This window comes from Heptranchias perlo, chromosome 15, assembly GCF_035084215.1.
Source record: "Heptranchias perlo isolate sHepPer1 chromosome 15, sHepPer1.hap1, whole genome shotgun sequence".
NCBI classification, from domain to species: domain Eukaryota; kingdom Metazoa; phylum Chordata; class Chondrichthyes; order Hexanchiformes; family Hexanchidae; genus Heptranchias; species Heptranchias perlo.
In genome coordinates this window covers 65333575-65356096 of record NC_090339.1, presented here as the reverse complement: position 1 = coordinate 65356096, position 22522 = coordinate 65333575, and the positions used below count along the sequence as shown (strand labels likewise).

Below are 22522 nucleotides of genomic sequence, written 5' to 3'. Positions count from 1 at the left end.
TCAAAACCTCTCATGATTTTGAACACTTCTATCAAATCTCCCCTTAACTTTCTCTGCTCCAAGTAGAACAATCCCAGCTTCTCCAGTCTCTCCACAATAAGTGAAGTCCCTCATCCCTGGGATTACTCAGAGATTGGCTGTTTCTTCCCCCACCCCTTACAAAAAGGCTGATCTTCCCATGATCACTTTCACCCAAACTCTAACCTCAGAAGCTGAGGTTCCCACTGAGCATTTTGTATTTCTGTTCCCTTTTGTATATAATTACAAATAAATCTCTCCCAATGCTTCACTCCTCCCAGGTTACCTCAAGAATTATGTTTTAACTTTAATTAAAATGCTGCCAGCAGAAAACAGACACCAAAATATAAGAGACTCCACGGGACCGGACGACCACTCCCCTGCCAAAGATACACACCTCACCCCGGACCTTCTCCTCCGGGGTGTCCCCCCTCCTCCTCCTCCCCCCCAGGGTGTCCCCCACTCCTCCTCGTCCTCCACTCCACCTCCTCCCCTCCCCCGGGGTCTCCTCCATTCCTCCTCCTCCCCTCGGGTCTCCTCCACTCCTCCTCCCCTCCCCCGGGGTCTCCTCCACTCCTCCTCCCCTCCCCCGGGGTCTCCTCCACTCCCCCAGGGCAACCTCCCTCCTCTTCTCTAGTGTCTCCCCTCCTCTGGGGAATTCCCCCTCCTCTTCTCTGGGGTGGCGCCCCACTCCCCCGGGATGTCCTCCTCCCCTCTGGGGTGGCGCCCCACTCCCCCGGGATGTCCTCCTCCCCTCCGGAGCGGCGCCCCCCTCTCCTCCCCTCCGGAGCGGCGCCCCCCTCTCCTCCCCTCCGGAGCGGCGCCCCCCTCTCCTCTCCTCCGGAGCGGCGCCCCCCTCTCCTCTCCTCCGGAGCGGCGCCCCCCTCTCCTCCCCTCCGGAGCGGCGCCCCCCTCTCCTCCCCTCCGGAGCGGCGCCCCCCTCTCCTCTCCTCCGGGGCGGAATCCCCCCGGGCAATCACTGCCGGCTCAGTAAGAAACGAGAGCGGCCCCGGGAGGGTCAGACCGTGTCTGGCCGGAGACCTAACCTGACGCAGGGAGCGGGAGAGGGAGAGGGAGCGGAGGGGGAAGGGAGCGGGAGCGGAGGCCTCGGCCCTGGGCCCACCCCCTCCTAGTTGTTGCCCCCCCCCCCGGGGAGAGGCAGCGGGTCGGGCCGGGCCGCTCAGGGAAGCCCGGGCCGGGTGTGGAGGGGGAAGCCCCGGCCCCGAGGATTCGCCCCTTGGCGGTCCCCGGGCCGGCGGTCAGGGGGCGGGGGCCGGGGCCTCGGGCTGTGCTGTGGTGTCCCGCCGCTTACCGTACTGGGCGCGCAGCCCCTTCAGCGAAGTCGCGCCCTCCGCCATCTTCCCTTCAGCCGGACCAGACCGCGCAGGCGCAGAAACCACCGGGCCCGCGCAGGCGCAGAAATGACAGCAGGCGTGGAGAGACCGGGTGCAGGGGGAGGGGGTGAAGGGAGGGGGAGGGGAGGGGGAGGGGAGGGGGAGGGGGTGGGGGGAGGGGGAGGGGAGGGGGGTGGGGTGGGGGTGAGGGGGTGGGGGGGGGGTGGGGAGGGGGTGGGGGGGGGGTGAGGGGGAGGGGAGGGGGGGAGTGGGGTGGGGAGTGGGGTGGGGGGGAGGGGAGGGGAGGGGGGGAGTGGGGTGGGGGGAGGGGAGGGGGGGAGTGGAGTCGGGAGGGGAGGGGGTGGGGTGGGTGGGGGGTGGGTGGGGGGGGGGGTGAGGGGGTGGGGGGGGGTGAGGGAGGGGGGGAGGGGGAGACCGGGGGAGGGGAGGGGGTGGGGTGCAGAGTGACTGGTCGGAGTGACATTTCCCTTTAATTGAAACCAGCAGCTCAGGCGCTGATTATCGAACATTCGGTGCAGAATTTAACAACCCGTGAATCTCCCGTGGCGTTGCTCACAGTTGAAGGAACCATAAACCTGCCTGTAAAGAATGGCTTGGATTTAATTAGAGAGAGGAAATCCCCCATTATAGGATTACAGACTCCGATTTGCTTTACTCTGCAGAATTGATTTTTATTAATTATTTCTGAAATCTGTCCCCCTTCCATCTCTGCTGTGTCTTCTACACTGGGCCGATTCTCAATGCCTGCGATATCTGTGTGAATGATAACTCTCAGACTCAAAGTAACCAACTCATAATAGCTCATTGGGTTCATTCTCGCCTACGTCCCCCTCCATAACATCGCCCGTCTCCGCCCCTGCCTCAGCTCATTCTGCTGCTGAGACCCTCATCCGTGTCTTTGTTACCTCTAGACTGGACTATTCCAATGCTCTCCTGGCCGGCCTCCCATCTTCCACCCTCCATAAACTTGAGCTCATCCAAAACTCTGCTGCCCGTATCCTAACTCGCACCAAGTCCCGTTCACCCATCACCCCCTGTGCTCGCTGACCTACATTGGCTTCCGGTCCGGGAACACCTCGATTTTAAAATTCTCATCCTTGTTTTCAAATTCCTCCATGGCCTCGCCCCTCCCTATCTCTGTAACCTCCTCCAGCCCTACAACCCTCCGAGATCTCTGCGCTCCTCCAATTCTGGCCTCTTGCGCATCCCCGATTTCCATCGCTCCACCATTGGCGGCCGTGCCTTCAGCTGCCTGGGCCCTAAGCTCTGGAATTCCCTCTCTGCCTCTCTCTCCTCCTTTAAGATGCTGCCTAAAACCTACCTCTGTGACCAAGCTTTTGGTCGCCTGTCCTAAAATCTCCTTATGTGGCTCGGTGTCAAATTTTGTTTGATAATCGCTCCTGTGAAGCACCTTGGGACGTTTTACTAAGTTCGGGTTTACAAATGCAAGTTGTTGTCGTTGTTAAAATATTTGATTCACTCTGTCCTCCTGGAATGATTGTCCATCGGTTGTGATGTGCCCCGAGGGCAGGTCCTAACTCCAGTCTCACACAAGAGATTCTTGAGCCACTCACTGGGGAAGAGTGGTCAAGATGGTTTCCCATTGTCTTCCTCATGGTTTTTATCTTCAGAGTCTGTTCTCCTTGGTGGGCTGCAACTGGTCTAAAAATCTCCCCACCGACCCTTTACAATGGTGGGGGCCACCCGCACCCACCGACCCCCCTCCCCGCTGGATATCAACCCAGTATTCAGAGCCAGAGCTCCGGCCTCCACTCACCGGGACTGTCTGGAGTGGAGCTCGAACCCTCACCCTCTGACTCAGAGGCGGGAACGTTCCCCTGAGCCCAAGGCTCGCTCCTGAAATGATGTCAAGAACCTTTAACATTTCCGTCGGTGAAAATACTGAAATATTCGACCACCGCCACGTGGTATTCTGCAATCTGTTCAGATTTAATTTCACATTGGGCTGGATTTTGCTGTGAACGGCACGAGCAGTTTGTTAGACTTGCCAATGCCCATAGACTTTCTGTGAGCTTTTGCACGACAAGTGGCAGTAAGTGGGAGATCCAAACGGTGCGGCCCTCTCTACAGGGCATCTGGGACCTGTGTGAACAGGGCAAGCAACTGGGTATCTCCTTAACCAATCAGATTGAAAGATTGTTAATGAGCAGCGCAGTCTGAACCAGGAAGTGTAAGTTCGAATAATGAATTCAATGTCAAATCAGGTACAGAAAGTGAAATAAAGAGAGGGAAAGAAAGATTGGATTAAGAGTCAGTAAGAAATTTATTTTATTTTAAATTTTTGAAAAAAATTTCCAACAGTAATTAAAAGCTGAAGGAATGAGACCCCACACTGGTGATGGTTAATTGTCAGTGCCAGAGAGGTTGTCTGACAGTAATTAAGACTTACCACGCTGTTAAAACGGTGCTTAGACGGGAATGGAAAACCCTAACTTCTTGTGTGAGTTTAGTCCCTATCTATGTCGTCAGTGCAGGAACTTCACGCCGTTTAATATATTTGAACGGTGAGTCAGGCGGCGAGATGCTGTTTTTGTGCAACTTTTGGAGAAGCAGCTCATCTCGGACATCAACTTTCCGACTTCCACCTTTAACTTTGCACGTGTGGTCGGCTGAAGTGACCGCCTGATTTGTGAATAAATAATGTGAGCACTGTTAGCCTCATCGTCAGTTTTACAGCAAAATCCGGCCCATTGTGTCACAGTCGGTGTTTCAGTGAGTGCATGATGTGGGGGTGAAGGGGTTGAATCCTTGATTGGCTGCTCCCAGTTTCAGGGAGCTCATCTCGAGAGATCGCAGCCTCGCTGGATTAGAGAACCTTCCCTGTAATGTATTCTTTTGAGTTTGTGCTGGTTTTATAAAGAGTATGAATTATGAATGCTGCGTTTGCTCTGAGATTTTGGTGGCGTGGGTTGAATATTAATCAAACTGAGCAGCTGTGACTAGTGTCTCTGATTCAGACAGCTCTCTGGGTACAGAAGGAGTGTGGCTTAATGGGCCAATATTGGAATCACCTTCAAGCCACTTCACATCGGTTACCTTGGCAACATTATACACAATGTGATGTCGTGGACAAAATGATTTCATTGTAATGTTAATCATAAAACAACACAACTTATATAATACATGGAAAATACAAAATGCAACGCCAAGGCTACTTAACTGTTCCTGGTAAAGAGACTTGCTGGGTGTTAATTGGCACTTTTCATCATCGAGTAACTCTCCCGAGGTGAGATTGTGTGCTGTGTTCCATGCTCTTCTGCAGATGGCAGTTGATGCTAGCTCACTTGTGAATGTTAAATCTGAGATTGATAGATTTCTGTGAACTGAGGGTATTATGTCGTATGGGATTAGGTCACAGGTCCACTGTGATCTCACTGAATGGTGGAACAGCCTCGAGGGGCTAAATGCCACTGCCACTTGCTGCTTCTTGATATGCGCCATCTTCTCCTGCAAGAAAGCGGGACGTGTGCCTAGGTGATGTGCCTGTCATGGTTGAATAGCTGCTAGTGTGTGTGGCCTGTGAGTTGTGGGTGGGCAGCTTGAAACAGTGGTAATGTGTAAGGGTGGGAGGAAGCATCTGATTGGAAGAGTTGAGTACTGATGGAGAGAGTTTGTTGGTATGTGGGTGACGGGGGTGTAGTCCGTGGAGCAGTTGGTTGGAGACACCACTTGACAGTTGACCTCACTCATCTTGACCACTCAGGTCAAAGCATTGAACTTCTTCCTGCACTGCATCCATGTTCATGATGCTGTGCGCCTGGCATTGACTTTGTCTCCCGCTGCCTCCCACTGCCTTTTGAGTACATGTCTGGAGGGCATCATGCCCCCACCCTGTGGATATGGGATGTCCCTCCTTCTGTCCACCCCTTGCACCAAGGTCTCTCTTGCATCAGCAGTGAACCTTGGTGCACAGACTCTCACAGGCCTGGTACCAACCCAGATTGGCAGATTGGTGAGGTCTGGTGTGCAGATTGGAGGATGTGGGATTTAGTAGTGCGCAACCTTTATTCAATGTTTTAACATAACTCATCAGTTTGTAAACATAGGGACGGGACCTGCATCTGTGTTTTACGTGTGCGATGTCTGATGTCTGTTCAGACTCCGTGCAGACAGTAGACTGTTATTTTCAGCAAATAACAGGTACCAGCTCCCTTTAAGAGATTTCTAAGAAACATCTTCCCTTTAAGAGATGGAGCTCCTGCTGGTGGTGGAAGGTGGGAATTCCAGGTGCAAGGCCCTGGAATGGAACTCCGATTGCAGGAAAGTGCTCCCTTGGGACCAGACTTGCGTCTTGCCCGCCCGCGGTCAGTCAGGACGCAGGGTGTTAGAGCATCACGTGACCATTGCCCAGAACGGACCCTCATCCAACTTTTCCCCCCATGTGTTTTTTGTAAACACAGATTTCTCAACTTACCCTCCCACTTTTAAAAATTTGTGTATCTGAACCCCCAGGTCTCTGCTCATCTCCTTTTAAAGTTTTACCATTTAGTGTGTATTTCATCTCCTCATTCTTCCAGATATTTCTCTACATTAAAATTCACCTGACATCGATCTGCCCAATCTACTAACCTGTCTCTGTCCTCCTGAAATCTAAGAGTTAATCTCATTCCCTATTTCTGGGTTGTCTGCAGATTTTGACATCACACCACATCATTTCTAAATATTGAGAATGGTCCCATCACTGACCGCTGTGGAATATCTCTGTTTACAGCGCTCCAATCCAAGAAATTATCCATTAATCACCACATTCTGTCCTTCATCCCACTTCCCACCCAATCCTTTCGTATTCGCGGCTTAATGTCATTTAACAAGACACCTGTGTAGCACCTTATCAAATGCCTTTTGAAAAGCCGTAAGTACACCACCCATTGCAGTCCCTTTATCAATGCACTCTGTGAGCTCCTCAAAGAACACTTGCAAATTTGTCAGGCAGGTCTTGCCTTCAACAAATCCATGTTGCCTATCCTTAATTAACGAGTGTCTTGAAGCTTACCCGCTACTGATGTGAGGCTGACTGCTCACCAGTTACTTGGTTTATCTCTTAGTCCCTTTCTGAACAGAGATGTTACATCGCCAATCCTCCAGTCCGCTGGCACAATCTCCATATCCAAGGATGTTTGAAAGATTGTGGTCAGAGCCTCTGCCATTTCCTCTCTGACTTCCCTCAGCTTTCCAGGATCCAGATTATCGGGGCCCTGGCCAATCCCACTTCGAGTTCCAACAATTTTTCCAGTACTGTTTCCTGACTTATTGTTATCCAATCCGATTTCTCAATCGCACTCTTGTATGAAGCAAAGTGCTCATTGTAGATCTCGGCCATTCCTTTATTCACCAACTGGTCATCTCGAACTGGTCCAACCCATTAACTTTCATTTACTTTTTATAGGTACATAAAATCCTTCACTATTTCCTTTATATTTCATATTAAGCATTCCACATCCCTGCTCATAGCCGTTCGAATCTGAGTAGTACTGAGGGAGTGTTGCACTGTCGGAGGGTCAGTACTGAGGGAGTGCTGCACTGTCGGAGGGTCGGTACTGAGGGAGTGCTGCACTGTCGGAGGGTCGGTACTGAGGGAGCGCTGCACTGTCGGAGGGTCGGTACTGAGGGAGCGCTGCACTGTCGGAGGGTCGGTACTGAGGGAGCGCTGCACTGTCGGAGGGTCGGTACTGAGGGAGTGTTGCACTGTCGGAGGGTCAGTACTGAGGGAGTGTTGCACTGTCGGAGGGTCAGTACTGAGGGAGTGTTGCACTGTCGGAGGGTCAGTACTGAGGGAGTGCTGCACTGTCGGAGGGTCAGTACTGAGGGAGTGTTGCACTGTCGGAGGGTCAGTACTGAGGGAGTGTTGCACTGTCGGAGGGTCAGTACTGAGGGAGTGTTGCACTGTCGGAGGGTCAGTACTGAGGGAGTGTTGCACTGTCGGAGGGTCAGTACTGAGGGAGTGTTGCACTGTCGGAGGGGCAGTACTGAGGGAGTGTTGCACTGTCGGAGGGTCAGTACTGAGGGAGTGTTGCACTGTCGGAGGGTCAGTACTGAGGGAGTGTTGCACTGTCGGAGGGTCAGTACTGAGGGAGTGTTGCACTGTCGGCGGGTCAGTACTGAGGGAGTGCTGCACTGTCGGAGGGTCAGTACTGAGGGAGTGCTGCACTGTCGGAGGGTCAGTACTGAGGGAGTGTTGCACTGTCGGAGGGTCAGTACTGAGGGAGCGCTGCACTGTCGGAGGGTCAGTACTGAGGGAGTGTTGCACTGTCGGAGGGTCAGTACTGAGGGAGCGCTGCACTGTCGGAGGGTCAGTACTGAGGGAGTGTTGCACTGTTGGAGGGTCAGTACTGAGGGAGTGTTGCACTGTCGGAGGGGCAGTACTGAGGGAGTGCTGCACTGTCGGAGGGTCAGTACTGAGGGAGTGCTGCACTGTCGGAGGGTCAGTACTGAGGGAGTGCTGCACTGTCGGAGGTCTTTCAGATGAGATGTTAAACCGAGGCCCCGTCGATTTGTTCAGGTGGATGTAAAAGATCCCACGCCCCATTCCAAGAAAAGATGGGGAGCTCTATCCCTCAACCAACAACCACCAAAACAGATAATCTGCTGATCCATCCCAGCACTGCCTGAGGGACCCCACCATGTGCTACCTGGGTGTCACCTTTCCCCACACCACGCCCTGCGACTTTTGCACGTTTGCTCTTCATTTTCTCTCTAAAGATTTGAAGCACTCGAAGTTACAGGTCTGTAGGATGTGGTCACACAATCTCATCACTACACCTCACCCTCACCTCTTCCCTGCTGCATTCACCAGCTCAGCAATTGTGGTGTGTTGATGTGCACAGGTTTTGGAGCAGCTCTCTTCACATTGGTTGATATTGTTCATCGCCTCTTTGTTCGTGTCAAGGAGCTGACTGACGCCTTGAATGGACCTTCTGCCTTTAGACTTTAACAACAAGGGTGGATCTTGGTGAACGTCTTAACCGAGCATTCCAGGGCTGTGTCCTAATAGATACAAGTAGTGAACATGTAACTGAACGCATCAAAGGTAGTCACCATGACCAGGTCACTTTCGTAACACAATACTATTGGGATTTGCATAACATTAATGCTGTTGAAATATAACATGTAAAAGTTAAGTCCTTAGATATGATGGGGAGGAGTTGTGATGATCTGGAATGTGCTGCCTGAAAGGGCGGTGGAAGCAGATTCAATAATAACTTTCAAAAGGGAATTGGATAAATACTCGAAGGGAAAAATTGACAGAACTATGGGGAAAGAGCAGGGGGAGTGGGACTAATTGGATAGCTCTTTCAAAGAGCCGGCACAGGCACGATGGGCCGAATGGCCTCATTCTGTGCTGTATGATTCTATTATTCTATCTTATGCACTCGTGCTCCCAGTCTGGAGTTACACGTCCTGGAGCATGTATCGTGTATTCAGACAAAGGGATCCATAAGATTTTCAATCCCAGTGAACTCCACCTCCAGGTTCCTGAGGCAATGATTGCAGCTTGGAGCTGGGAACTCAGTGGGTGGGTGGATTTATGTGTGGGGAACCTGGGGGCAAAGTGAGTGAATTTAAATCTGCGATCGTATCTCGATTGCAGGCAATTATCTTTGCTTCCGGATTTTGCGTCTCCAAGCTTCACAGCAGGCCTACTGGGCACCCAAATGACGCGATTTAAAACTCACTCTTTAAAGGGTCAGTCCAAGAATGGATTTTGAAGGAGAAAGAAGAAATAGAGTCCAGGAAAGCAAAGGCTGCCCCTAGATTTAATGATGCCTCCCCGGATGTACTGCTGGCTGCAGTGAGAGCCTAGGAGGGACGTAATGTTTCCAATGGATGGCAGGAAGAAACCGGGCTCTGTGACCAAAAATGCTTGGTTGGAGGTGGCAGAAGAGGTGAGCAGCAGGAGCCTGGTGCCCAGGTCTTGGGTTCAGTCCAGGAAGCGTTTTAATGACCTAAGCAGGTCAGGAAAAGTGAGTAAAGTTGCTGATTCACCCACATCCTGTGTGGTTCAACATCTCGCCCACCTCCTCCCCGTCACTCTGTGTTGGCAACGTTTACCCCATCACATCACTCCTCACACCCACTGGAGTGTCAGCAGCAGCCGTCCTTCACTTTCTAGGCACTTCCTCAATTGCCCATTTATTCACCCACCACTGCCACTCGCCCCAATCCTGATACAATGTGATGTATCTGTCTGATAATCACCCTCTGATGCATCTCTTTCATGGTCAGTCCCACCCAAAGCAACGCATTCATAGGGTGAATACATCACCTTTAGTCACTCACAGGTCTGTTCTTTAGTCTCCTTGTAGGGGAAGAGAGCACAAAACGCAAGGGAGAGGAGCAGAACTGGAGGTGGCCCACCACATAGTGGAGGTGACAGATGTGGAGGAGGTGGCCCACCACATAGTGGAGGTGACAGATGTGGAGGAGGTGGCCCACCACATAGTGGAGGTGACAGATGTGGAGGAGGTGGCCCACCACATAGTGGAGGAGGTGGCCCACCACATAGTGGAGGCGACAGATGTGGAGGAGGTGGCCCACCACATAGTGGAGGTGACAGATGTGGAGGAGGTGGCCCACCACATAGTGGAGGTGACAGATGTGGAGGAGGTGGCCCACCACATAGTGGAGGTGACAGATGTGGAGGAGGAGGCCACGGAAATAAGTTGGACGGCTGCATGCCTTTCTGTCAGAGATGGAGAGACTGGGAACCCGCAGAAGGCTGGTGACAGAACTTTAACATCCTTCACACACATGGTGAATTGATGTTATCAATGAATGGACTGTTCCAGACCTCAGTATGGTCAGTGGAAAGATTGTCACTTTTGCGATAAATTATTAATATCGCTTTCTGTTGTCTTCCAGGGCCTTCAGGATCTACACGAGGAATCAGCAGAAATGAAAGAAGGTGATTCCTCAGAGGAGCTCATTCCTTCTGAGGATGCACCGTCACAGGACGTCCAGCCCTGCACCAGCGCTGATACTCGCACTCCGGTGCGTCCTGTTAGACAGATAGTCGGGTTGTCACCTGGTGATTCACCACTCACAAGTGAGCACGAGCAGACACTGGTGGCAGGGGCAGCTGTGGAGAGTCTGTGTCGGGGGGGCGCCCTCCTCTCCACGCTCTGCTCAGCTGGACTCAGATGCTGAACCCCGGGGGCCATCATTGAGATTGAGAATGACCGAGGTGCAGCAGCACCTTTGTGAGGTACTGGAAGACTTCCCACGTACACTCTCCACAATAACGGAGAGGGTGGGGGAGTCCACCTCCAGCGTTAGTGAAATGGTGGTGCAGGTAAGTCTGCGATGGAGAGAGTTGCAGGCCTCCATTGAGCTTCAAGCACGGCTCTCAAATGAATCCATTCAGGCCATGACCTCGGCCGTGCGGACTCTGGATGCCAACGTGTCTGCCGCCTTAAACAGGATGACAGATACTTTAGCCGTGGCCTTACAACACGGCACGTCTGCTCACCGGCCTGCTGGCCAGAATGATGTCCCACTGGCCCAGGAGAGGGTTGATGGCGAAAGGGGGCATGGAATTGGGAACTCCACTCAAGCACTCTCACCCATTGCCCCCCCACCCCTCAACCGGTACCCGCAATGCTGCCTCCTCTCCCGATGCCCGTGTCTGCCCCTGCACAGGTGCAGGTGGAGCAGTCTTTGGCAGGGACCTCATGGGCTCCAACACCCAGAGGACGTAAGTCGAGAGTGTCTCAACAGTCAGGGCAGGGATCTGAGGAGCCTGCCACCACCTCTGCTGAAGCCACAGAGACGGGCACCTCAGTACCTCACTCTACCGCAAGCCCACGGACAACCTCACGATGCTCCACCTTTCCAGCTTCCACCCTAACCACGTCAAAGAGGCCATCCCCTATGGACAGGCCCTGCGAATACACAGGATCTGCTCAGACGAGGAGGAACACGATGGACACCTACAGACGCTGAAAGACGCCCTCGTAAGAACGGGATATGACGCTCGACTCGTCATTCGACAGTTCCGACGGGCCACAGCGAAGAATCGCATAGACCTCCTCAGAAGACAAACATGGGACGCAACCAACAGAGTGCCCTTCATCATCCAGTACTTCCCCGGAGCGGAGAAATTACGCCATGTTCTCCGCAGCCTTCAACATGTCATCGATGACGACGAACACCTCGCTAAGGCCATCCCCACGCCTCGCCTTCAAACAGCCACCCAACCTCAAACAGACCATCGTTTGCAGCAAATTACCCAGCTTTCAGGAGAACAGCGTCCACGACACCACACAACCCTGCCACGGCAACCTCTGCAAGACATGCCAGATCATCGACACAGATACCACCATCACACGAGAGGACACCACCCACCAGGTACATGGTTCATACTCCTGTGACTCGGCCAACGTTGTTTACCTCATACGTTGCAGGAAAGGATGCCCCGGAGCATGGTACATTGGCGAGACCATGCAGACACTGCGACAACAGATGAATGGACACCGCACAACAATCGCCAAACAGGAGGGTTCCCTCCCAGTCGGGGAACACTTCAGCAGTCATGGACATTCAGCCACCGATCTTCGGGTAAGCGTTCTCCAAGGTGGCCTTCGAGACACACGACAACGCAAAATCGTCGAGCAGAAATTGATAGCCAAGTTCCGCACCCATGAGGACGGCCTCAACCGGGATCTTGGGTTCATGTCACGCTACACGTAACCCCACCAGCGGAAAAAAAAGTTATCTGTTTTTAATACAACTGGACATTCTCTCTCTCTCTCTCTTCCTTTCGGATGTTTCTCTCTCTCTCTCCCTCTCTTTCTTTGGTTCTGGCCGTTTGTATATTCAGTTGTCTGGTATCTAAGGTTTCTCTGTCTGAACACTATTCAATTAATTTGATGGCCTTGATAACGGGCAGTTGGAAAGATTATCTGTAATCACCAGGCATTGTTCTCTGACTATATATGCGGTAATTTTCAATGAATCGCGACACTCACCTGACGAAGGAGAAAGCCTCCGAAAGCTTGTGATTTTCAAATAAAACTGTTGGACTATAACCTGGTGTAAGATTCCTTACATTTGAAGCCACAGAGGATGCACCATGTACAAGTGGTAGGAAGAGAAAGTCTAAGCAATTGAAATTCACCAAGGGTTTGCACGAGGATGTTTGACAAGCTGTCATGTTAATTTATATTTTTTTTGTTATGACACATTACATTGAATTGTTCTCACCACCACTGCCACGTCTTGGCCATTTATTGAGTCCCTTTTTGTGAATTTGCCCTTTCGTGTGCGTTATCATGAATGCCAAGACATGATGCCACCCATTGGGTGAGTGTTCAGTGGTTGTATTCGTGGCTGAAGGACTGTTTTGTGCAAAGGGAATGGAGGGTGGGGATTGGCGGTCATTATTCCAGGCGGCCTGAGTGTTTCAACATCTTTAATTTGCACATTGTCTCATTGTGAGAACCTGTCAGAGACGAGGGCATCCCGGGCAGCAATGTGTGCGGCTGCTCTGGCGATGGGTTCCCCATCTCAGCTTCCTCCTCCTCAGATGTGCTGTGAATAAACTCATTGCCCCCCCCCCCCTATCCTGATCGCATCAGTTTGAGGGGCTCCAAAATGTTGGTAAATCTGTCTGAAGAATTCTCACTCTCAACAGAAAAATCTCAGTCTAAACACAAAGAACTCCCAACTAAAGGTTTCCCTGAGAGAACTGAGCAGTCAGCTGCAATACCTCCCCTTTTATTGAGATGTGGGTCAATCACAGATTTAAGGGGCCAAATGAGCTTCGCCTGCATCTCTCCTCCGTTTCTACGGCGTGTTTCAGAAGCCACTGGAGACACGTTCAGAAGTTAAATCCGTTTCTGTAGCAGAATCCACAAAAAGTTAATTGCCTAAAGTGTTTCAACTGCCTGAATTGGCCATTGGCCCTTTAAATATTGGCCCGCCGGCTTTAAGTGGGGGTGGGACTTCCAGGTTTCTGCTGTGCGCAGCGCATCGAAACACACCCGGGTTAAACCTGGAAGAGGGCGCGTTGGATGTGGTCCCAATCCAAAAAGCTGCTACTTTAACCTCCCACCTGCCCCCAACCCACCGTTCTTGGGGGTTAAAATGACCCCCCAGGTATCACTCCCAATGTGCAAGGCTCCAGACTAGGAGCAAGAATTTGCAAAATTCCAGCCCCCCCCACTATCCCCATCCGTTGAATATGTGTCAGCTCAGGGTGTTTACCTGGAACTGACACATTTAGTAAGGGGTTAATGGCTAAAATCGTTGTGAAAGTCACTTTACTTCAGGTAATCAGGGCATGAACGTGGGTCAGAGGTCAGTGATGTACAAACACTGTCATCGAACGTTAAATCAATTGGCCTGTTTCTGCAAATAAACAACATGCAAGTCTTGGATGAGAATGAATCTCACCTCTTGTAATAGTTAAAAACACATCTGGAATTCCTGCTCATTCCGCTCTGTCTGGTTCATTGTTATTTTGTCCCTGCTGATAAAACCAATGAACTTAAAACTGCAATGTGTTTCTAATGATGAGCTGAGCACACAAACCATCATTGGAAATGGTAAAAGCTGCATCCTTAAGCAAGTGACTGTTCACAGCTATTAGAGTGACAGCTTCAGGGGTAATGACATCGGGGGAACAGGAAAATATAAAATAATCGCTAATAAATCCAATCGGGAATTCAGGAGAAACTTCTTTACCCAGTGAGTGGTGAGAATGTGGAACTCGGTCCCACAAGGAGTGGTTCAGGCAAATGGAATAGATACATTTAACAACAACAACAACTTGCATTTATACAGCACCTTTAACATAGTGAAATGTCCCAAGGTGCTTCACAGGAGCGATTATCAAACAAAATTTGACACCGAGCCACATAAGGAGATATTAGGACAGGGACCAAAAGCTTGGTCAAAGAGGTAGGTTTTAAGGAGCGTCTTAAAGGAGGAGAGAGAGGCGGAGAGGAGGGGTTTAGGGAGGGAAGTCCAGAGTTTAGGTCCGAGGCAGCTGAAGACACGGCCGCCAATGGTGGAGCAAAGGGAGCAGGGGATCCACAAGAGGCAAGAATTGAAGATCTCGGAGGGTTGTAGGGCTGGAGGAGGTTACAGAGATGGGGGGTGAGCGGTGGAGGGTGAGGCCATGGAGGGATTTGAAAACAAGGATGAGAATTTTAAAATTGAGGCATTCCTGGACCAGCAGCCAATGTAGGTCAGTGAGCACAGGGGTGATGGGTGAACGGGACTTGGTGCGAGTTAGGATACGGGCAGCAGAGTTTTGGATGAGCTCAAGTATATGGAGGGTGGAAGATGGGAAGCCGGCCAGGAGAGGACTGGAATAATCAAGTCTGGAGATAACAAAGGCACGGATGAGGGTTTCAGCAGCAGATGAGCTGAGGCAGGGGTGGAGACGGGTGACATTACAGAGGTGGAAGTAGGCGGCCTTGGTGATGGAGTGCATATGTGGTGGGAAGCTCATCTCAGGGTCAAACAGGACGCCAAGATTGCAAACGGTCTGGTTAAGATGTGGAGATGCCGGTGATGGACTGGGGTGGACAAATGTAAGGAATCTTATAACACCAGGTTATAGTCCAACAGTTTTATTTGAAAATCACAAGCTTTTGGAGGCTTTCTCCTTCGTCAGTGTTTTTTTTTATTCGTTCACGGGATGTGGGCGTCGCTGGCGAGGCCGGCATTTATTGCCCATCCCTAATTGCCCTTGAGAAGGTGGTGGTGAGCCGCCTTCTTGAACCGCTACAGTCCGTGTGGTGAAGGTTCTCCCACAGTGCTGTTAGGAAGGGAGTTCCAGGATTTTGACCCAGCGACGATGAAGGAACGGCGATATATTTCCAAGTTGGGATGGTGTGTGACTTGGAGGGGAACGTGCAGGTGGTGTTCCCATGTGCCTGCTGCTCTTGTCCTTCTAGGTGGTAGAGGTCGCGGGTTTGGGAGGTGCTGTCGAAGAAGCCTTGGCGAGTTGCTGCAGTGCATCCTGTGGATGGTGCACACTGCAGCCACAGTGCGCCGGTGGTGAAGGGAGTGAATGTTTAGGGTGGTGGATGGGGTACCAATCAAGCGGGCTGCTTTATCTTGGATGGTGTCGAGCTTCTTGAGTGTTGTTGGAGCTGCACTCATCCAGGCAAGTGGAGAGTATTCCATCACACTCCTGACTTGTGCCTTGTAGATGGTGGAAAGGCTTTGGGGAGTCAGGAGGTGAGTCACTCGCCGCAGAATACCCAGTCTCTGACCTGCTCTCGTAGCCACAGTATTTATATGGCTGGTCCAGTTCAGTTTCTGGTCAATTGTGACCCCCAGGATGTTGATGGTGGGGGATTCGGTGATGGTAATGCCGTTGAATGTCAAGGGGAGGTGGTTAGACTCTCTCTTGTTGGAGATGGTCATTGCCTGGCACTTGTCTGGCGCCAATGTTACTTGCCACTTATGAGCCCAAGCCTGGATGTTGTCCAGGTCTTGCTGCATGCGGGCTCGGACTGCTTCATTATTTGAGGGGTTGCGAATGGAACTGAACACTGTGCAGTCATCAGCAAACATCCCCATTTCTGACCTTATGATGGAGGGAAGGTCATTGATGAAGCAGCTGAAGATGGTTGGGCCTAGGACACTGCCCTGAGGAACTCCTGCAGCAATGTCCTGGGGCTGAGATGATTGGCCTCCAACAACCACTACCATCTTCCTTTGTGCTAGGTATGACTCCAGCCACTGGAGAGTTTTCCCTCTGATTCCCATTGGCTTCAATTTTACTAGGGCTCCTTGGTGCCACACTCGGTCAAATGCTGCCTTGATGTCAAGGGCAGTTACTCTTACCTCACCTCTGGAATTCAGCTCTTTTGTCCATGTTTGGACCAAGGCTGTAATGAGGTCTGGAGCCGAGTGGTCCTGGCGGAACCCAAACTGAGCATCGGTGAGCAGGTTATTGTTGAGTAAGTGCCGCTTGATAGCACTGTCGACGACACCTTCCATCACTTTGCTGATGATTGAGAGTAGACTGATGGGGCGGTAATTGGCCGGATTGGATTTGTCCTGCTTTTTGTGGACAGGACATACCTGGGCAATTTTCCACATTGTCGGGTAGATGCCAGTGTTGTAGCTGTACTGGAACAGCTTGGCTAGAGGCGCAGCTAGTTCTGGAGCACAAGTCTTCAGCACTACAGCTAGGATGTTGTCGGGGCCCATAGCCTTTGCTGTATCCAGTGCACTCAGCCGTTTCTTGATATAACGTGGAGTGAATCGAATTGGCCGAAGACTGGCTTCTGTGATGGTGGGGATATCGGGAGGAGGCCGAGATGGATCATCCACTCGGCACTTCTAACAACAACCTCAGCTAATGGCCAGGGAGAGGGATGGAGTCAGTGGCTGGGGAACAGAGTTTGTGGTGGAGACCAAAGACAATGGCTTTGGGCTTCCCAATATTTAGTTGGAGGAAATTTCTGTTCCTCCAGTACTGGATATGGGACAAGCAATGTGACAAATCAAATACAGTGGAGGGGTTGGGAGCGGTGGGGGTGAGGTAGAGCTGGGTGTCATCAGTGTACATGTGGAACCTGACCTCGTGTTTTCGGATGATGTCGCCGAGGGGCAGAGAGTAGATGAGAAATAGGAGGGGGCAACAAAGTAACACACATCACCCCATTGAAAAGTTTAATTGAGCACATGTTCAATGATTACCATCGAAGGTCCAAACAAGTTGAGCAATGTGTGGAATGTTACAAGGATGCAATAATCAGGTTTTTTGCTTAAAAAGCACGTACAAGGTTAACACTGAAAAACAAAAATGTGGTTGTTCACTTCATAGATGGGAATTTGAGACCAGTATAAGCGAGATAATATGAGGGAGAAAGGAATAGAAGGATATGCTGATAGGGTGAGATGAAGTAGGGAGGGAGGAGGCTCGTGTGGAGCATAAACATCAGTATAGGCCAGTTGGGCCGAATGGCCTGTGTCTGTGCTGTAGATTCTGTGTAATATGTTAAGACCACTTCTGAAAAGGGCCTTGTTCCCACATTGGAGAGCTTGAAATATTATTCATGATAAGTATTGACTCTTGATTGTCTCTGCCCTTTTCTAATTGGTGGAACCCTGTGTGGCGTCAACTTCTTTCATAAGAACATAAGAAATAGGAGCAGGAGTAGGCCATTCGGCCCCTCGAACCTGCTCCGCCATTCAATAAGATCATGGCTGATCTGATCCTAACCTCAAATCTAAATTCATGTCCAATTTCCTGCCCGCTCCCCATAACCCCCAATTCCCTTTACTTCTAGGAAACTGTCGATTTCTGTTTTAAATTTATTTAATGATGTAGCTTCCACAGCTTCCCGGGGCAGCAAATTTCGAAACACAACAGGGCATCGGGAGGAGATTCCCATTGGACAATCCCTGTTCCAGTGACCTTCATAGAAAATGGATGGATGTATGGTCGACAGAGATCTGTAACTGAGCTCTCCCTGAAAATCCAGAGAGAAAATCCACTATTTGCGACTAAAAAGACTTTAACAATGAGGAATAAACCTGAGAGGGCAGAATGCCCGCCTGCTGCATATTCCATTGGTACATTGAAATACCTGCAAATAAACAATGATAACACTGAATTCGTTTCTATTTGTGTTAAACGATGTTTTTGCGACACTAAAAGTCGTGAAGAGTGTTGAATTCTTTCGGGAAAAGAAAATGATTGATGTGATAAACTAACACTTGTGTAATGGAACCATCAACCTGCCTGTAAAGAATGGCTTGGATTTAATTAGAGAGAGGAAATCCCCCATTATAGGATTACAGACTCCGATTTGCTTTACTCTGCAGAATTGATTTTTATTAATTATTTCTGAAATCTGTCCCCCTTCCATCTCTGCTGTGTCTTCTACACTGGGCCGATTCTCAATGCCTGCGATATCTGTGTGAATGATAACTCTCAGACTCAAAGTAACCAACTCATAATAGCTCATTGGGTTCATTCTCGCCTACGTCCCCCTCCATAACATCGCCCGTCTCCGCCCCTGCCTCAGCTCATTCTGCTGCTGAAACCCTCATCCATGCCTCTGTTCCCTCCAGACTCGACTGTCCCAATCCTCTCCTGGCCGGCCTCCCACCTTCCACCCTCCATAAACTTGAGCTCATCCAAAACTCTGCTGCCTGTATCCTAACTCGCACCGAGTCCCATTCACCCATCACCCCCTGTGCTCACTGACCGACATTGGCTCCTGTTCCGGGAATGCCTCGCCCCTCCCTATCCCTGTAACCTCCTCCAGCCCTACAACCCTCCGAGATCTCTGCTCTCCTCCAATTCTGGCCTCTTGCGCATCCCCGATTTCCATCGCTCCACCATTGGCGGCCGTGCCTTCAGCTGCCTGGGCCCTAAGCTCTGGAATTCCCTCCCTAAACCTCTCCGCCTCTCTCTCCTCCTTTAAAACGCTCCTTAAAACCTACCTCTTTGACCAAGCTTTTGGTCACCTGTCCTAATATCTCCTTTGATTCAGTGTCAATTTTTGTTTGATAATCGCTCCTGTGAAGTACCTTGGGACGTTTTACTACTTTAAAGGCGCTATATAAATGCAAGTTTTTGTTGTTGTTATTGGAGAAAAAATAAAAGGGGCAGAGGCCAAAGGTCAGGGTTCCAATCACTGCGAGGCTCTGACCGTAAACCTCGTTTACCTGTTTAACAGTCACAGGTAGAGCTTGAATCATAAAAGTGGAGAGGAGTTTCACACAAGCATATTAAGGGTTCATATGAGAGTAGCCCCTGTTTATAATATTGATACTTAGTTCCTTAAGATGTTGAAACCCATGTATAATGTGAATGTAAACATTCAGATCAAACAGATCGACAGGACAGGTGTGCAAAATCAGGAAACTTCAAGCAAGAAGGTACAATTTTAAAGGGGGTGCAGGAACAGAGAGACCTGGGGGTGCACACGAATCTTTGAAGGTGACAGGACAAGTTAAGAAGGCTGTTAAAAAAGCACACGGGATCCTGGGCTTTATTAATAGAGGGATAGAGTACAAAAGCAAGGAAGTTACGCTAAACCTTTATAAATCACTGGTTAGGCCCCAGCTGGAATATTGTGTCCAATTCTGGGCACCACACTTTAGGGAGGATGTCAAGGCCTTAGAGAGGGTGCAGAGGAGATTTACTAGAATGGTGCCAGGGATGAGGGACTTCAGTTATGTGGAGAGACTGGAGAAGCTGGGATTGTTCTCCTTAGAGCAGAGAAGGTTAAGGGGAGATTTAATCGAGGTGTTCAAAATCATGAAGGGTTTTGATAGAGTAAATAAGGAGAAACTGTTTCCAGTGGTGGGAGGGTCAGTAACCAGAGGACACAGATTTAAGGTAATTGGCAAAAGAACCGGAGGGGAGATGAGGGAAAATTTTTTACGCAGTGAGTTGTTCTGATCTGGAATGCGCTGCCTGAAAGGGCGGTGGAAGCAGATTCAATAATAACTTTCAAAAAGGAATTGGATAAATACTTGAAGGGAAAAGTTTGCAGGGCTATGGGGAAAGAGCAGGGGAATAGGACTAATTGGATAGCTCTTTCAAAGAGCCGGCACAGGCACGATGGGCCGAATGGCCTCCTTCTGTGCTGTAAGATTCTATGATTCAAAGATTGGAAAACAGAAAAAAAGGTCTGGATAACTAACGTCCTGTTGGTGAAATCCTTTGACAAGGATCTGGAGAGATGTCTGAAGATTAAAGGAACTCGAAGTTATTGGGTTAACGACAGGCCTGGAGAGTGTTTGCAGTCAGGTGAGTCCAGGCTCTGTGGAACATTCACTTAAAAGTGAACAATGTGAGTTTGGCACCGAACGGCTGTCCGTCCGGGAGGACGTTTCCCATGAGAAAGGCCGGGAATCCAGAGAACGTGATCACAAATCCCATGATCGCAGTTTGAGAATTTCAATTCAGTTTAAAATATCTGGAAATTAAAAACAAAAGCTGGTCTCAGTATCGGTCACCCTGGAGCTGATGGAGTGACCGTAGTCTATATAATATACCCGCCCGCTCAAACCTGCCCGTATTCTATATAATATACCCGCCCGCTCAAACCTGCCCGTATTCTATATAATATACCCGCCCGCTCAAACCTGCCCGTATTCTATATAATACACCCGCCCGCTCAAACCTGCCCGTATTCTATATAATATACACACCCGCTCAAACCTGCCCGTATTCTATATAATATACACACCCGCTCAAACCTGTCCCGTGTTCTATATAATATACCCACCCGCTCAAACCTGTCCCGTATTCTATATAATATACGCACCCATTCAAACCAGTCCCGTATTCTATATAATATACCCACCCGCTCAAACCAGTCCCATATTCTATATAATATACCCACCCGTTCAAACCTGTCCCATATTCTATATAATATACCCACCCGTTCAAACCAGTCCCATATTCTATATAATATACCCACCCGTTCAAACCTGCCCGTATTCTATATAATATACCCGCCCGCTCAAACCTGCCCGTATTCTATATAATATACACACCCGCTCAAACCTGCCCGTATTCTATATAATATACACACCCGCTGAAACCTGCCCATATTCTATATAATATACACACCCGCCCAAACCTGCCTGTATTCTATATAATATACCCACCCGCTCAAATCTGCCCGTATTCTATATAATATACACACCCGCTCAAACCTGCCCGTATTCTATATAATATACCCACCCGCTCAAACCTGTCCCGTATTCTATATAATATACCCACCCGCTCAAACCTGTCCCGTATTCTATATAATATACGCACCCATTCAAACCAGTCCCGTATTCTATATAATATACCCACCCGCTCAAACCAGTCCCATATTCTATATAATATACCCACCCGCTCAAACCTGTCCCATATTCTATATAATATACCCACCCGTTCAAACCTGTCCCATATTCTATATAATATACACACTCGTTCAAACCAGTCCCATATTCTATATAATATACCCACCCGTTCAAACCTGTCCCATATTCTATATAATATACCCACCCGCTCAAACCTGTCCCGTATTCTATATAATATACCCACCCGCTCAAACCTGTCCCATATTCTATATAATATACCCACCCGTTCAAACCTGTCCCATATTCTATATAATATACCCACCCGTTCAAACCAGTCCCATATTCTATATAATATACCCACCCGCTCAAACCAGTCCCATATTCTATATAATATACACACCCGCTCAAACCTGTCCCATATTCTATATAATATACAAACCCGTTCAAACCAGTCCCGTATTCTATATAATATACCCACACGCTCAAACCTGTCCCATATTCTATATAATATACCCACCCGCTCAAACCTGTCCCGTATTCTATATAATATACAAACCCGTTCAAACCAGTCCCGTATTCTATATAATATACCCACCCGCTCAAACCAGTCCCATATTCTATATAATATACCCACCCGCTCAAACCTGTCCCATATTCTATATAATATACACACCCGTTCAAACCTGTCCCATATTATATATAATATACACACCCGCTCAAACCTGTCCCATATTCTATATAATATACACACCCGCTCAAACCTGTCCCATATTATATATAATATACACACCCTCTCAAACCTGTCCCATATTCTATATAATGTACACACCCGCTCAAACCTGTCCCATATTATATATAATATACCCACCCGCTCAAACCTGTCCCATATTATATACAATATACACACCCGCTCAAACCTGTCCCATATTATATATAATATACACACCCGCTCAAACCTGTCCCATATTCTATATAATATACACACCCGCTCAAACCTGTCCCATATTCTATATAATATACACACCCGCTCAAACCTGTCCCATATTATATATAATATACACACCCGCTCAAACCTGTCCCATATTATATATAATATACACACCCGCTCAAACATGTCCCTTATTATATACAATATACACACCCGCTCAAACCTGTCCCATATTATATTTAATATACACACCCGCTCAAACCTGTCCCATATTCTATATAATATACACACCCGCTCAAACCTGTCCCATATTCTATATAATATACACACCCGTTCAAACCTGTCCCATATTATATATAATATACACACCCGTTCAAACCAGTCCCATATTATATATAATATACACACCCGCTCAAACCTG

The 22522-nt window shown here is 49.4% G+C and overlaps 1 protein-coding gene across 1 annotated transcript in view; it reads right to left on the bottom strand.

The window, feature by feature from the left end:
• map7d3 (MAP7 domain containing 3) overlaps nt 1–1415 on the bottom strand; it is a 99515-nt gene extending 98100 nt beyond the window's left edge. Inside the window, 1 exon segment of the mRNA XM_067997338.1 lies at nt 1331–1415. Within this exon segment, the coding sequence (XP_067853439.1) occupies nt 1331–1376 (46 nt within the window). The 5' untranslated portion in view covers nt 1377–1415.
• Between the last annotated feature and the right edge of the window lie 21107 nt (nt 1416–22522).